Raw genomic sequence first — 16,898 nt, 5'->3', positions numbered from 1 at the left:
TCACTTCCTTCCAGTCGTGCCGGATTATTTCTTATTGCAGCAGAACCCATTCATAACTTTAATCAGAGGACAAGACTAATGTTCAGTAAACGCATGTATAAAGAGAACTATTGTATAACTATTGTATGTAATTGTGACATCTGTGGGAGAAAGGATGTAAAAATACTAATGATCATCGCTAGCATTTATGGAGCACTTAGGAACCAAGGTCCATTCTGAGCACATTACATGCATTATTTGATTTAATCTTCACAATGCCATTAAGTGGTATTCACCCGTTTTGCAGATGAGAAACTGGTGGCTCAGAGAGATGAGAGAAATCAATGGAGAGCACAAAGCTAGTCAGTGATAAGACGCAGGTCTAATTTTAAACTCTCATTTGCTTAATAAACATGCAGTCATGCTTTGCTTCATGATGGGGATAGCTCATCTTCATGTGAATATCACAAAACGTATTTACACAAACCCACATGGCATAGCCTACTACACACTGAGGCTGTATGCTACAGCCTGTGGCTCCTAGCTTACTAACCTGTATAGCATGCTATTGTACTGAATATGGTAGGCAACTGTAGCACAATGGCAAGTATTTGTACATCTAAACATTTAAAAGATACAGTAAAAATACACTATTACTACTGTCAAGTATGTGGTCCATCTTTGCCCAAAACATCATTTTTTGCTTCATGACTATTAACAGGAACTTGTCCCAGCCTTACTTTGTCATTGATATTCTTGAAAATGGAATAACCAAATGTAGCTGGCTCTTGAATGTTACATTCATGTGACCGTCTCATTTCTAAAATGGCATCCACATAGCCACACTTTGGCATACAGAGGGCTCAATACCACCCCCATCATCCCCCTTCTTGTTTTCGTCTGGAGCTGCTGCAGAGCTAGAACTAACAGTCATGTTCTAGGCAGTTGGACAATTCTTATAAAATTCTCTTCCTTGGCCGGGTGCAGTGGCTCACACCTGTAATCCCAGCACTTTGGGAGGCCAAGGCAGGCAGATCACCTGAGGTCAGGATTTCAAGACCAGCCTGACCAACATGGAGAAACCCCATCTCCACTAAAAATACAAAATTAGCCAAGCGTGGTGGCGCATGCCTGTAATCCCAGCTACTGGGGAAGCTGAGGCAGGAGAATCGCTTGAACCTGGTAGGCGGAGGTTGCAGTGAGCTGAGATCGTGCCATTGCACTCCAGCCTGGGCAACAAGCGAAACTCCATTTCAAAAATAAATAAATAAATTACTTCCTCATCATCTGGCTTGGGTAGTGCACACATTTTCTCTGAGGCACACAACCAAACGCCCACAGCTGGGTGAGGCGGCAGCTCCATTTCTGCATCCCTTCCATGACTGGAGACTAAAAATAGGAGTGTCTGACAGCCCATTCCCACCCCTGGCACCCAAGCCCGTCCACTCGGCCACAGGGAGCAGGGAGAAGGGTTGTTTAGAAGAATTTGCTTAGCCTCGAACACATGTGTTGAGCTTATGGTATGTTTTGTAAAAGCAGATCCCAGCCCTAGTTTCGAGGGCTCTTTAAGATTTCCCTAGGAGAGTCTCAAAGAGAATGGCAAAAATGCCTAAATTTCATAAATTACAACCTTGAATTCACTTTAAACAGAGGAACAAATCTAGTTTTAGGAAAGAAGGGAGAATATGTTTTACATGCAACAACAACAAATTATTCTTTCGAAGTTCTGGGTATAGAAGAGGTATGCATTGAAGTTGAATTTTTAAAGATTGGATATCAGCATTCTGAGATTACAGAAAATTCAGCACATGACTCCTCAGGTTCAGTGCGTGCTCTTAGACATAGGTGAAGGGAAGCAAAAGTTCCTATTGGAATACTACCACTCACCTCCTTCCCAACTCCCAGCGCCCCCTCCACCAGTAACAGATACCCGTGCACCTTACCCTTACCTGGGAAAGGACTCATATGTATGTAAACCCAAAGGATACCACAGCAGGAAGGAGTGATACTAGCTTCTCCTCCAGGCCATGGCAAACTATAAGCTGCAGGCCAAATCTGGCCAAAAGTGGCCCATGTACAAAACAATAAAAACTAAGAAGACTGTGCAACAGAGACTGTAGTTAGCCTATAAAGCCAAAATATTTACTCTGTCCTTTTGATAGAAGTCTGCCAACCTCTGCTCTAGTTCAAGAAAAAAAATCAAAATCTAAACATGTCAAGTCGCTCACCAACTGTCACATGGTGAGTTAATAACAACTGGAACAGACCCGGGTTCACTGGTTCTCAGTGCTGTGTTCCCATCATGAGACGGCACAGACCAGAGCGTTTCGGAACGACGAATATGGCAGCTCAGGCTCATGCTGTTTGTTTCCCCAGAGAGCATTTCATTCCAATGTATTCTGTCTCTTTACTCCATAAAGTTATTACAGGCCTGTATGATTGTCTCCATGCAAATGGATTCCATTCGCTTTTCCTTTCTTTCTAGGAGTCCTCTGTCCCTCTTCCCCTCTCCCCATCTCTTTCCCTTTCCACTCCCTCCTCATATCATCTCTACTCTTGGTCTCAGAAGAACATTTGGGTGATAACCTGTTTATGTTTTGCCTCTCAGGTTCACTGCTGGCCTATAATACAACCTCCCACACAGACCAATCCTCACGACTGAGTGTCAAAGAAGGTAAGTTTGTTCTTTTGTGCACTTAACATTTTCTTCTGAACCAGACATGACACAGTCCCGTGCAGTTAAGGTTGTGGCAAAAAACCAGCTTGCTTGTTCCACTCAACTTTTCCTAGCATACAAAGACGAGAAGCCAAAGACTTTTGCTACTTGTGCTACCAGTTGCAAAAGTACAGTAAAGAAGGTTTTACAGTATCTTGTAATAATATCACAAAGATACAACTTGAAGTTGTCACTCCATGCAGGAAAACATGTTACGTTTAGGAAAAAATGAATGCTTCTTCCTTTCAAAGTTGAAAGTTGGGAGTTTTCTCTGATGAAAATAATGAAATGAGGATTTCAAGGATTCCAGCATGTCTACCCTTAAAGGTTTTTTTGCGAAGAAATTTTAGCAGCCGGTCATGGTGGCTCACACCTGTAATCCCTGCACTTTGGGAGGCTAAAGTGGGTGGATCACTTGGGGTCAGGAGTTCAAAGACCAGCCTGGCCAACATGGCAAAACCCCCATCTCCGCTAAAAATACAAAAATTAGCCAGGCATGGTGGCAGGTACCTGTAATGCCAGCTACTCGGTAGGCTGAGACATGAGAATCGCTTGAACCCAGGAGGCAGAGGCTGCAATGAGCCGAGATCACGCCACTGCATTCCAGCCTGGGCGATAGAGTGAGACTCTGTCTCAAAAAAAATTTTAGCAATGTCAATACATTTTTTAAATGGTGGCTTAAGGGTTTCGTCTGGTTTGGTTTGGTTTTGTTGAGAAGGAAGACTGCCTCAGCAAATGCTCTTTGCCAATGAAGATTTTAATAAATGTCACAATAGCATTGCTCAGTGTCTTTATGAAACGTCGTGAAGAATGGTTCCGATACTGTGTTAGATTTCAGGCATTGAAACAAGTGAGTAATTCATGATACCTGGTTTAAACGAGAAAAAAAATGTGAACGCATAATTATTAGGAACCAGAGAGAGACTGGAAAAAATATTTGCATGGCATGGCAAAAATTCCTCAGAGGAGGGGACTTTTGAATAGGAGCTTGAAGAATAAATAATAAGAGTGTGGCAGGCACTCTGTCCTCCTTGGCTCGCTCTCTGTCCCCAGTTTTTCTCTAACTCACCTTCCCCATAATATAGAAGAAAGGCAGAAGCTCTCAGGATCAGTTACGTATGGCGCAGCATAGCATAACGTTTCAGAGAAACAAAGGCTCTTCTAAGGAAAGACCATTTGGCTCAACATCCGCATGGGGTAGGAGGGAAACAGAGACCCAAAGACACTAGCTGGGTGTCTTGCCCAAGGTTACAACTTTGATCACATAGAAATTTGTGTTTCCGGTTAACAATTTATAATTGAATAATGGCCAGAAGGTTTAGTGGAAGAGGTATACAACAGAATGAATCCACTTTTAAATATTTGTGTTTTTTCATGTGCTTCCTTCTCTCCTATTCACCCTGAGCCAGTCCTGTTTCTGCCACTGTTTTTCCTTTCCAAATCAGATTTCTTGAGTTTTGTCATGAAAACTGAATTTCTATGGATTCATTCTACATTGTGAGTCAGATTCCACTTGATGACCTATTTTAATATGCTGTTGCAAATATCTGTCAGACAGAAAATATATTTTAGTGGCAAATGCATCAGATTGAAGGTCAGGGCACCTTTGGCTTCCCGTGAGAAAATCACTTCAGACCCTGAACCTCAGTTTCCTGTCAAATGAAGGGAGGAACTCGGTCAGCAAGAGGCCAGCCCTGACTCTGGAGCTCTTGGCTTCTAGGGAGATGACAGGAGCCACATTGCGAGGGCTCAAGGGCCACTGTCCTTTGATTTCTTTCACATACTGAGTTGTATTTCATTTGTGGATAGGGATCCACAAATGGAAGGAAGGAAAAAAGAAGGGGGAAATGACTGCAGGGAGAGAAAGAGAGAAGGAAGGGAAGGGAAGGAAGATAGGGAGGGAGGAAGCAAGGCTATAAGGAAGGAAGGAAGGAAGGAAGGAAGGAAGGAAGGAAGGAAGGAAGGAAGGAAGGAAGGAGGGAGAGAGGGATGGGAGGAGCCCTAACCTCTGAACTGCTGAATTTGAATTTTTGTAAGTTTCTCCAACACTTCAGGCTACAACCTGCTACCAACATCAGAACTAGCCAGTGAGGCTCTGAAGCAGAGCTAATGAAAGATTTTCTGATACTGGACTTCAGATATAGGGTTTAGTTTAGAAACTGGTTTATCCAAATTGAAATGTGTTGCTAGCCACCTCCTTCCTCCTCCTCCTCCTCCTCCTCCTCCTCCTCCTCCTCCGCAGGTCTTACTATTCAGCCCTGTCGTCTACCTGCTATATGCATTTCCTTCCCTTGGCCCTTTTGTGATTAGGGAGTATATTTGTAACACTGCTGGCTCATTCAGGCTTATTGCAGGAGCAGCTCCCTCTTGCTGGGTAGCAACCCCTCTTCTGAAATGAATTAACTGTAGTATCCAGGCAAACGCACGTTGCCAGGACCTTATTCAGGTGGTGCCGGCATTTATCTCCCAACATTGGGCCTGGCCTCTAGAGACGATTAAGCCTGTGCTTTGCAGGTGCATCTTTTGTCCCCAGTAAAGCTCTCCACTTGAGCTGTCTTGCTCCTCTATGCCTTCCCCTTGTGAGGTGGTCTGAATCTGTCTGAACGACCCATCAAGCCACAAAACAAAGTACATTAGCAAGACAAGGCTAACCAAGCCCTCCCTCTATCCCTCCCTGCCTCCTCCCCACCTCTCACTGGCTCTCCTGCTCTGCTCTAAACACTATCTATTAGCTATTAGAAGACATCAGGCAACCTTGGCTCCATCTTCTTTGAATAAGACACACACAGCCCCAAACAAATCCAGAGTTCATCAAGAGCACCAGAGCTGTGTGTGTGTGTGTGTGTGTGTGTGCGCGCGCGCGTGTGTGTGTGAGTGCACACTGGTGCAGTCCACAAAGGGCAGGTGCTGGCATCAAGCACAAAGCAAGGAAATTGAGGAGATGCTGTCTATTAATGTGTCTTCAAAGCACTTATCAAATTAGAATGGCTTTTTGCTTTAAAATTGTATAATCACCCTTCCAGCTTGTCTCTTGAAAATGGCTGCAATCTCTAGGGGTTATTTGTGCCCAGGAAGTAAGACTAGATTTTAAAAATTAATTTAGAACAATCTTTAAGCCCCTTTAAATTAAATATTCTATGGACATGGATTGGATCCAGCTAGCGTAGTTATGCTCTACCTTTAGTTTATCAAGGCTAATGCCCTTAAAAAATAAATTAGGATAAAAGCTATTGTTATCCATTTACAATAGCAGCCACAGCTGTCACCTATAAAAGGTTTTGGAATATATCAGACACCTTCACATGCTTTGCTTTGGAGCCTTGCACTGGGTCTTTGAAGTAGATATTATTATCTCTATTTTGCAGACAAAGAAAGTGGGGTTCAGCACTATTAAGTGACTCACTGAAGGGTACACAGCTACTCAATGGCAGAGCAAGGACTCAAACCAGGTTAGAGGATTAGACTAGAAGCCCTTCACTTTCTGACAAATACAGCCTTTCTCTTTCAGCTGCCTTTCTGCAAAAGCAATACCTACCCTAAAAGTAACTTGGGCAAAGATGTGAATGTTTTGCATTACTTGATTTCTGTCCGTGCGGTTTTCCCACTATCAGCTCCAACTTCGTCCCTAAACTCTTCTCTTTCCAAAGATGAACCGATACACAACTTATGGTTGGCATCAGCCCTTAGTTCTGAGAGCACAGAGAATCACCTGGAGATCTTTTAAAATACTGACCCTAGGACAAATATTGCATGAGCCCACTCATAGGAGGTAACTGTCAAGTTTATAGAGCCAGAAGGTAGATGGTGGTTACCAGGAGTGGCAAGGAGTGGAAATGTGGAGTTAGTGTTTAATAGGTAAGAGTTTCCATTTGGGAAGATGAAAAGGTTCTGAAGATGGATGATGGTAATCGTCACACAGCATTGTGAATGTACTTAATGGCACTAAATTGTACACTTAAAATGGTTAAAATGGTAAGTTTTATGTTACATTTTGCTAAAATTTTGTAAATGCAAAAATTAAAATAGAAAAATACTGATGCCCAAGTGCCAAAAAATGACGCATTAATTCAGAATCTCCAACGATGACTCCTGGACATTGGAAATGTTTTAGAGCTCTCCACGTTATTCCTATAATCCAAGCTGCAGCTGAGCTAGAGAAGCCTGCTTTATAGAACAGAGACAAACTGGAGAGAAATGAGGCCCATGTTAGAGCTACTCCAGATTTTCTTGGAGATGCACTGCGCAGTTGTCTGGCCCCAGATTGTCCTAGAAAAGGAATAGCAGGCCCTACTGGTATATTGACAAAGGTGTAGGTAAGTGAAGAGACTGTACGATCCTGATTCGTTTTTTTTGTCATTGTCATTGATGACTGATTTTATTGATGTATGATATTACTGATTTTGACAACTGTACGTTAGTACATCTCAGAAATTTCTTTCTGACATGTCCTCATTCAGTCCTCTAAAAAGTAGATAGGGTGTTGGTAACGTGATTTTATAGGAAGGACACTGGGGTTGCAGAAGTTAAGCGACCTTTTCAAGCATATTAGAGTCCTGGAGTCAGGGCTACTGACTTTTCCACACCTTGTTCTCTCCAGTCCTCCAGGCTGCAGATGTGCGTGTGTCTGCCCTGGTCCCAGGTCAGAGCTTCACTTTGTTTTTCTGGGCAAACCCTGCCGGAGGCCTTCCCAGCTCACTCAGCTGGCCCAGCAGCGTGCAAGAATCAGCACATCTCCTCCTCAGAGCTTCTTTGCATGCCTAAGCCCTCATTTCCTTAGTTCCTCATGCTGAATCTGTTTAAATACCTCTGACTTTCCAAAAGACAGAGGATATTGAGTTCCTTGTTTATTAACTCCTGGAACTCATCAACCAGCCAAGGGCCTGTGGAGCATTGAGCTTCTAGCCCCAGCCTGGGAGCCTTTCAGGGCTGCCATTGAACGCAGAAACAGAAAACCGCAGCCCCACTGCAGGCGGAATGGCCATCTCCAGCCGTTGCCTTGGCTAATGGATAAAAAGTCTGTCGGCTTGCATGCTAACTATGGAAAAGAGAGGGGAGAAACTACCTTTCTGTGTCCCTTAGAGTGAAATGCCTGGTTGGTGCTGAAGCCCATGTTAATGAGAGCGTGGCTTCTCTCCAGGAGAGTCCTAGGTGGCAGGAGCTGTGCACATGGTAACAACAGCTTTTTGGCAGCCCGGTAGGGTTTGCCAAACACGTTCCTTTCCATTACCCCGTTCGTGCCCTCTGGTGCCATCACCATGAGATGACAAGGCTGGTAGGATTTTTCTCCCCCTTCTGTAGAGAATGAAAACAAGGCACAGAGAGATTTCAGGAGTCCCTAGAAGGCACCCAGGTCATGAAGCAGTACAAGACTCAACTTCGGGCCTTTGCTGTGTTCTGTCCTTCCTCTAGGCTGCTTCTGGAATCATTATCTCAGCATACTTGATTCAAGCATCTGACAACATCGTAAGGATTCTTTAATGCTCTCAATTTACCTAAGGCGGGCATTGGTCTCCTATTTCAGCATTACAGCATACTGATTAAAACTCAGGCTCTGGACTCAGACTGTGACCTGGACAATGCGCTCACACTTTTCTGCCTCAGTTTCCTCATGTATAAATGAGGATAATTGTAGTGCCCCTTCAGGGATGATGTAAAGCTCATAAATCAGCACAATGTCTGACACACCAATAAGTGCTCAATAAAAGTTATAAGGATAGTAAATTGTTATTCTAATTTATTATAGTGAAAATTATAATAGTAGTTAACATTATTATTGCAGCTAATTACAATATTTTTGAGGGTTTACCAGATGTTGACACTGTACCAAGGGTTGTGAAGGATACTATACATAGCTAGCCAAGCTGCTTTAAAACTTATTAGGGGGCCAGGGGCAGTGGCTCACGCCTATAATCCCTGCACTTTGGGAGGCCAAGGTGGGCAGATCACCTGAGGTCAGAAGTTCGAGACCAGCTTGGCCAACATGGTGAAACCCTATCTCCACTAAAAATAAAAAATTAGTCAGATATGGTGGGCACCTGTAGTCCCAGCTACCAGGGAGGCTGAGGCAGGAGAATTTCTGAACCCAGGAGGCAGAGGTTGCAGTGAGCCGAGATTACACTGCTGCACTCCAGACTGGGTGACAGAGTGAGACTCTGTCTCAAAAAACAAGGCAAAAACACAACTTTTTAGGGAGACACACCTATGACATACGAAGGAAATATAAAACTGCATGTAATCAAAACACAACAATGTATGCTACACGCAAGAAGTTCTCTGAGTGTAATGAAGGGATGGAAAATCATTAATACTCGAGCTGAACATCTTTTCCAAATCCCTTACAGAACAGAAGAGATCTGAGGCCAGAGAAGGTGTGGACCCAGCCATGGTCACACAGGGAGTGAAGACAAATATATACATTTATTCCTATGTAGGCAGGTATTGTAGATACCTGGTACCTTAGTCAGGAATAGACCTAAATTATGTGATTGATGCTCTCCTCTATTCATTCATTTCTTTCTTATGGAGAATTTTCTGTGCATAGAATACCAGGTTGAGCCCTGAAACTATGGTGAACACAGCACACCACCTTCCCTCAAGCAGGTTCTAGTCAAACAGAGAGACACACAGCTAAGTAAGGAAGGAGCTACTGTGCTTTGGAGTGAGAGCAATTCACATATATTACCACGTCTTTCCATTTCCCCTGCATTTAGCTCCTGTATGGATGTCCTTTATGATTTTAGAAGTCATAATGAAAGCTGGAGACCTCTAGCAAGATTCAGCCTGGCAGGGCTGGAAATAGATATTGAAGCAAAGGGAAGGAGGAAGGCACCAAGGAAACCAGTGTGTTTGCTGGGGTGGATGTGAGTTTTCAAGTTGGGTTTTGGAGACGGGAGCCCAGGTGAGCCCTTGCAGGAATAACTGAGGCCTGGGTGTTGGATGTGGGTTTCAGGAAGAGAGCCTGGGATAGAACCTATGCACCATGGCTTTCTGAAACCTGGAGAACCGGGTGCAGTTAGACCTTTCATTGTGAGACAGGAAGCTCAGTGAAGGAGCTGACAGTCAGGGACTTGTATCAAAATAACTGGGCCAGGGAGAGCAGCAGTAGGTGGGCATGGAGCTGAAATAAGATTGACCATGAATTCATGATTGTTAAAGCAGGGTGATGGGGCCTCAGGGTTCATTAGACTCTGCTCTCTACTTTTATATATCTTTGAAATTTTCCATAACTCAAAAAATGCCTCAAGACATCTCTGCCTTATTTCTCCGGGCGAACGGGTTCCCGAGTACGGCACCTTTGTTCCTTGCAATATGCACAGCCTGTATCGAGCTGATGCACTCCTGGGTGCAGTCCTTGGGAGGGCGGGCGTTGGGCAGCCTTGTGTGTGTGTGTGTGTGTGTGTGTACGGGAGGGTGCAAGCTGGTGCTCAGTGTGGAGGTGGGCTGTGTGTGTGTTGCCTTGTAGAGCCCTGCATATGGGGGCTTGGTCTGGAACATGTGTACCCGAAGGAAAAGGCCTGTAATACTGTGAAGTAATCTGTTATTTTTAGGGAGTAAATAACATCTCTCATGCAGCAGGTTCTGTGGCCCCACAGGCTCCATCTACATCAGCGCACACACACTTCCAATTGGAGGGTACTGCGGCCTCGCAGGAGAGCCGTGAAGAACATTGTCATTATATGTTCTTCCTTTATGATAAAATGCGTCTAAGCCATTCTTAGCAAAATCAGGGATGATTGCTGGATGTGTGTGTGTGTGTGTGTGTGTGTGTGTGTGTGTGTGTATGCATATATGCTGTTTCTGTGGTCCAAAGGCAAGATTTATGATTATGGGATAGACAGTAGCTTACTCTCTCCATTTTATTTTTTAAAAACTGTTTTCCTTTGAAATTCCTGAGTTAATGTTCTGTCTGCTTTCTATCTGACCCTCTTTGGAGAGTTGCATTTTTTTTCTCCACGAGAGATTAAGAGAGAGAGAGAGAGAGAGAGAGAGACAGAGAGAGAGAAAGAACAAGGGTGACAGAGAGAAACAGAGATCGGGGGAGGAGGGAGAGCGAGAGAACTGGAAACAAAGACTCGTTGTCTCTAAGCTGGAGCAGGCAGGAAACCCCAATCCCTCGGGAATTTAGCCAGCCCGCCCTGTCCTGGAGTCAGACTCCAGCTCTCTGAATTCAATTTGACAGCTTGTCTGGGACACTTTCTAAGTAACCATTATCCTTCCTTTCTCTAAGTAAAAGGACTGTTATTTCTTTTCGTGAGTGTGCTGTGCGAACTGCTATTGCACACGTGTGGCTTACACAGCGACTAGGACACACTTTCCTCAAATTATTGGAAACAGTTAGCCCGTTTCCTAAGACAAGTGTAAATTTGTTCCAGGATAATGAGGCAAAAGACTGAGTATCAGTCCACTGCCTTATTAAAAGTGGGCCTATTCCATCAGAGGAGGAATTTTGTGTATGTAGGTTTTACTTCTTTGAGGATTCTTTTGAAATAGATACAAACAACCTTATCTTCCAATGATCATTCTCCCCAGTTTCTCTGCTGATTGATGGATTATTTTAATGAAACACATCACCATACATCCCACTGTGGAGGGAACTCAGATGTCCTCAAAGCTACCAGAGGTTATGCAGGCCACGGGCACAATTAGGGGTGACCACCTAGAGTTCAAAGGAGCCCGTGTTCTGCCTGGGAACGGGGCCATCCTGGGGTTTCTTTTAATTACTCAGACCCAGTTGAGTCACCACCATAACCTGAGGGACTGTGAGGTGATCACCCACCCTTCAAAGTGTTCCTATTGGAAGACCATCCAGATTCAGCTCTGTGGGACCGCTAGAGACAAGTTCCAGAACTGTCTGGATCTCCCTGGAGCACTGGAGGTGTGACAGCTTTGTTCCAGTAATACCGCTTTGCCCATTTAGGTTCTGACCTAAAGACCTGTCCTTCAAATATGACTTAGTTCCTGTCTACTCTATCTTCAAATGCACTTTGGAATCATGTTTCCCCATTCTCCCTTTGCCAGGTATACCTTTCATTCGTCTCAGTCCCCACCCGCAATCCATATTCCAGGAAACAACACTCACCCAAAGGGCCCTGGTCAGATCAGACAGCATCGCCTCATTACGGTCTTGTCCGCTCTTCCCCAGGATGCTTTGCTTATACCCACTGTTTTACCAATGCAGCATTCAATAGATTCTAGCCTAGCAGTCTTCTGTCTTGTGAGACGGGAAGCATCTTGAAGGTGGGGACTATTGGATGGATGGATGAAAACAATAGGCAAAGTACCTTAAACTATTCCCCAGCAGTTTGGTGTAGAACTAACTCTTTGAGATGTTTCTGCAAGGTGGATGTTTTGGCTCTATCCACTGCAGCTGCTGGCGTGGCACTGCCTTTCCTCTCTACCCTGTCCTAAATTTCCATTGCTTGGGACCCCAGGGTGGTTCCTTGGAAGCTGTGATCAGTCCCATCCCTGAGCAAGGAGGCAAGATTGATAAAGAACAGATTTCAGTCACAAGATGATGGCACCAGAGCCCCCTCTTGGCCCAACCACCACAGGATCCTGCTCTCAGCTGGACTCCACAGGCCCTTCAGGTCTATGCCCATCAGGAGGAGGCTGAGGACACGCCAAGCCAAGGAAAGGTGACATTGCAGGGAGAATGTACTTTCTGCTCAATTCCACCTTCCTGTCTTAACTTTTCTTATGCCCCAGGCAGCCACAAGAAGAGCTAACATTTGTTAAGCACCTACTATGTGCCAAGAAATTTCCTATTCACTTCACATTTATCCTTCATAAAACCTTATTAAGTTGGGACTATGATTATTCCCATTTTACCTGAATCACAGGTATGATGTTAAGCCTGAATCACAAAGCTAGTATGAAACAGAAGAGAGCCTGTTCCTGCCGTCCCCTCCCCACCTAGGCAATGGCAAGAGCTCCAAAATGGTCCTTTCCGACTCCATCTACCACCCCCATCATGCATTTCCCCCAGGTAGCTGATGTTGTCTAGTTGTTAAGATATATTCATCTGTTGACTCCTGCTACCACCTAAAAAATCAGGAGCCTGACCCAACGCAATCAATCTTATTTGCATTTCAAGAAGCAATCTAGCAATTTAGAATTTTAGAAATTCCACTTTAAAGAGGTTGTTTGCCGGGTGTGGTGGAGCAGTGGCAATGGAGCTGCAAAGTATTTTTAAAAAACGTGCTTTGTCCATGCTCATCAGTCAAATTCTTTCTATCTGTCTCTGGAGAGAGAAAGGGAGAGGAAGCTTCTTCCATGCCACATAGAGACAAATGGGTTTCAGGCATCTTCTAGTGAAAGGCCAACGGATAGGAAGCATCATTTGTGGTGGTTTCACAGATTTTTTCCCATTGTTATGCTTTATAATTTATTTAATTGTGTACATATCCTTTTGTGTTTCATACTACATTTAAGAGGATAAAGGGCAAAAAGAGATTTAGAAAAGAAAGTATTATATTGAGTAACACTCTATCGATAAGAATTTCAATAAACTGAATTTAAGAAACCATCTAGGCACAGTGGCTCACACCTGTAATCCCAGCACTTTGGAAACCAAGGTGAGAGGATCGCTTGAGCCCAGGAGTTCAAGATCAGCCCTGGCAACACAACTAGACCCCATATCTACAAAAAATAAACAAAAGTAGCCAGGCGTAGTGATGTGTTCCTATAGTCCCAGCTACTCCAGAGGCTGAGGTAGGAGTATTGCTCAAGCCCAGGAGATCGAGGCTGCCATGAGCCAAGATTGCACCACTGCACTCCAACCTGGGCAACAGAACAAGACCCTGTCTCAGAGACAAAACAAAATAAGAGTGGGGATGGATAAAGTCAATAAATTTAATAAATTTATTATTTGAGGGAAATTTATTTGAGAGAAATAAAGTTTCCCTCAAATAATTTCATAGCTCTACCAGTTTCATGGGTAATCCTCTGCCTCTGTAAGCTTCACAAACCCATGATTCCCAAGGAGAAGGAAGAGATGTCAAATCAGCTTAAAGCATCTTAAAGACACATCCAGAATGCTCCAGCCCCTCATAAATTCACCTGTGCCCTCGGTAGATGAAGGAATGAGGAGAACGTTGGAGGTGAGCACTTATGTTCTTAGAATAATCTCCTTCCATTGCTCTGGAATGTCCAGCCCCTGCACTGCCCCAGTATTGAGAGCCAGGGCTTCATCCCAGTGCTTAACTGGAGAAGAAAGGCGCCTTCCCGCCACTACAGAGTTCACCTCTTCTCACCCCTGTGCCAAAAGGTGCCAGGCCAGTCACTGCAACTGGCCACTCAGAAGTTCCCACTTTGCCCTTTCTGCCCTCCCTGGGCTGTCTTTGGTCTTTCTTATCAGAGCTGCCCTTAGATGCACTCTGAATAAATCAAGACCCTCACAGGCACCCGTGGTCTCTGCAACATTAATGATGGTGACAATGAATGCATGACCCCAGCAACATTTTAGTAAAGGAGGGTGACATTCGGTAAATCTCCAAGTGGAGCAGGGAACTGGTGCCAGGCTGTGGGAATGGTGCTGGGGGACTCCAGAGCACCCTCCCCATTGGTTCCCACTGGACTCAGCCCAACAACGACTCCTCCTGCACTGCCAGGGAGGGGCCTTCATGACCCTGAGTACTTGGCAGGGTAGAGCTCCACGACAGTTCTCAGTGGCAGTTCACACCCACTGGGTGGGCCATTTGGGTTTTGCATGTCTTCTAATTTATCTGCAGACTCTCGGATGTTACTATTTTAGGCCTCCCATCTCTACCAAGTTTCACCATGACACTGCACACTCATCCCACTCCAGACAACAGAGCAAAGACTCCGAGTGCAGTTGGCCTTGCTTGATGCGGCTTCATTGCCATTGCTTGGTTCGTGATAGAAGTTAAAAGTGATCCCCGTTGGCTGTTTAGAGGAGAGGGGTCCCAAAATACTTTGGGAAAAAAAGGGGCAGGCCCACAATGTCCTACCAGGGGCCACCTCAGTAAAGAGTATTCCAAATGTGTTGGTTCTGCCTAATATACTGATTTAGAAATTCCACCACAGGGAGGTTATTTGAGGGGACTGGTAGCTGGAAGGTATTTAAAAGAAACTTGTCTAACCAAATTCTCATCAACCAAATTCTTTCTTTCATCTATCCGGAGAGAGAGAGAGACAGAGAAGCTTCTTCTATGCCAGACAGAGATCTATGAGTTTAGGGTATCTTCTAGTGAAAGGCCACTGTATAGGAAGCATCATTTGTTATTTTAATATAGAAACCTTTCTAATCTCTTTTCATAGATTTAAGAACTCTCTCTCTTCAGAAGCCCTTATCTAAGTTAATAAAGAAGTTGTTTCTCATGAAATACCTCTTGCTGGAGGAAAGAAAGCCTTTGAGGAGGAAACATAGAGGCTAGAAACACTATCCAGGATGTCAGTGGGTTTTTTCTTTCTGGTCTCGGGATCCGTAAGATCAAGATGTTTAACATGGGTCAGGTGTGGTGGCTCACACCTGTAATCCCAACACTTTGGGAGGTCAAGGCGGAAAGATCACTTAAACTCAGGAGTTCAAGATCAGCATAGGCAACACGGTGAGAGTCAATCTCTACATCAAATAAAAAAACTTAGCCAGGCATGGTGGCACAGGCCTGTGGTCCCAACTATTTGGGAGGCTTAGGCACAGAATTGCTTGAGCCTAGGAGGTCAAAGCCTCAATGAACCAAGATTGCGCCACTTCACTCCAGCCTGACCGATAGAGTGAGGCCCTGTCTCAAAATAAAAATTTTAAAAAGAGGCTTAACATGCCTCTTTGATACAGTTTAAATTCTTTTTTTTTTTGAGACGGAGTCTCACTCTGTTGCCCGGGCTGGAGTGCAGTGGCCGGATCTCAGCTCACTGCAAGCTCCCCTTCCCGGGTTTACGCCATTCTCCTGCCTCAGCCTCCTGAGTAGATGGGACTACAGGCGCCCACCACCTCGCCCGGCTAGTTTTTTGTATTTTTTTTTTTTTAGTAGAGACGGGGTTTCACCGTGTTAGCCAGGATGGTCTCGATCTCCTGACCTCATGATCCGCCCGTCTCGGCCTCCCAAAGTGCTGGGATTACAGGCTTGAGCCACCACGCCCGGCCTAAATTCTTGTATTTGAAATATTCTAAAGAAAAGATGGTAAAAATTGAGTGGGACAATTACTTTATGTGTCAAAATCCAACACACTCTTTGAAACTTGATTCAATTCCTATCTGCCTCGAGATACATTTTTATTCCTCCTTAAGACTATAGTCTCTTCTCAGAGCCTCACCTCATTTACAGCTATTTATGGACCTAATTACAGATTACCTGGTGGTCTTTAATTGTGAGTTTTCTCCTGGCTCTTTTCTTCCAGCCCTGTAGATATTCAGTAAATACCATTGAATATTTACTCAATCCTGCTCCAATAAAGGAAGAACCAGAAGAAATTAGCTTTGGTTGACACAAGAAAAATTAACTTCTTATGTCTCATGAACTAAACTCTGAAAAACAGTATCAGCTAGAATTCTGTGGGATGCTTTAGAGTATAGAAAGCATTTTCATATGCACGGTCTCATTTATTCTCAAAAGATCCCTGTGAGGATCCAGTGTGCTATTTGCTTTTCCAAACTCTTAAATTTAAGAATAATCACACCACTCTCTCCTGCCCCTGCCAAGTATCTACCTTTTACAGAGAGGTTCACTAAGAGGTTCAGAGAAGTTAAGTCATTTGCCTCAGACCACACAGCTCATAATTGACAGAGATGAGAGGCAAAGCAAGGAGTTCTGACCCCTCAGCCCAGAGTTATTTCCTTTGCCATGAGCCATTTCCCTGTTTGGAATGGATTCATGAGAAATTATGGAATTTCTTCCCGTGAAGAATCTTTAAGAGCCCTTAGTAACACCACAAACGATCCTATGCTTGATAAGTTTTAGGTATCACTCTTCCAAAGAGATGAAAATCATTCTTGGTATCATTTTGAAAAATCTTTGAGCTCAAGAAGTCTTTGGCCTTTTGGGCCTGTCTGTAAAATAATTATCACCCCTGCCCAATATACTAGAGGAGGTTAGAGAGAGGCAGTTTTCTGCTATGAGTCATAATTTCAATTTCTATTAAAATTCTTACATGGCCACATATGCTTTCTCTCAGGCTTTGGGCCTCTGGGCCTGTGCTAATTTGCATGTCTGGTTTAGATAATGTCTGAAGTCCTTCCAGTCTA

The 16,898-nt window shown here is 44.2% G+C and overlaps 1 protein-coding gene across 2 annotated transcripts in view; it reads left to right on the top strand.

The window, feature by feature from the left end:
* FLI1 (Fli-1 proto-oncogene, ETS transcription factor) overlaps positions 1 to 16,898 on the top strand; it is a 119,479-nt gene that overhangs the window by 85,793 nt on the left and 16,788 nt on the right. For both annotated transcript variants that reach the window (XM_010353029.2, XM_030918461.1), the window contains exon 5: positions 2,588 to 2,653. In XM_010353029.2, coding sequence (XP_010351331.1) covers positions 2,588 to 2,653 — 66 coding nt within the window. The remainder of the gene's footprint in view (positions 1 to 2,587; positions 2,654 to 16,898) is intronic.

Source organism: Rhinopithecus roxellana, chromosome 15 (genome assembly GCF_007565055.1).
Source record: "Rhinopithecus roxellana isolate Shanxi Qingling chromosome 15, ASM756505v1, whole genome shotgun sequence".
Lineage (NCBI taxonomy): Eukaryota > Metazoa > Chordata > Mammalia > Primates > Cercopithecidae > Rhinopithecus > Rhinopithecus roxellana.
The sequence above is the reverse complement of the archived record's forward strand: the minus strand, read 5'-3'. Positions and strand labels throughout refer to the sequence as shown.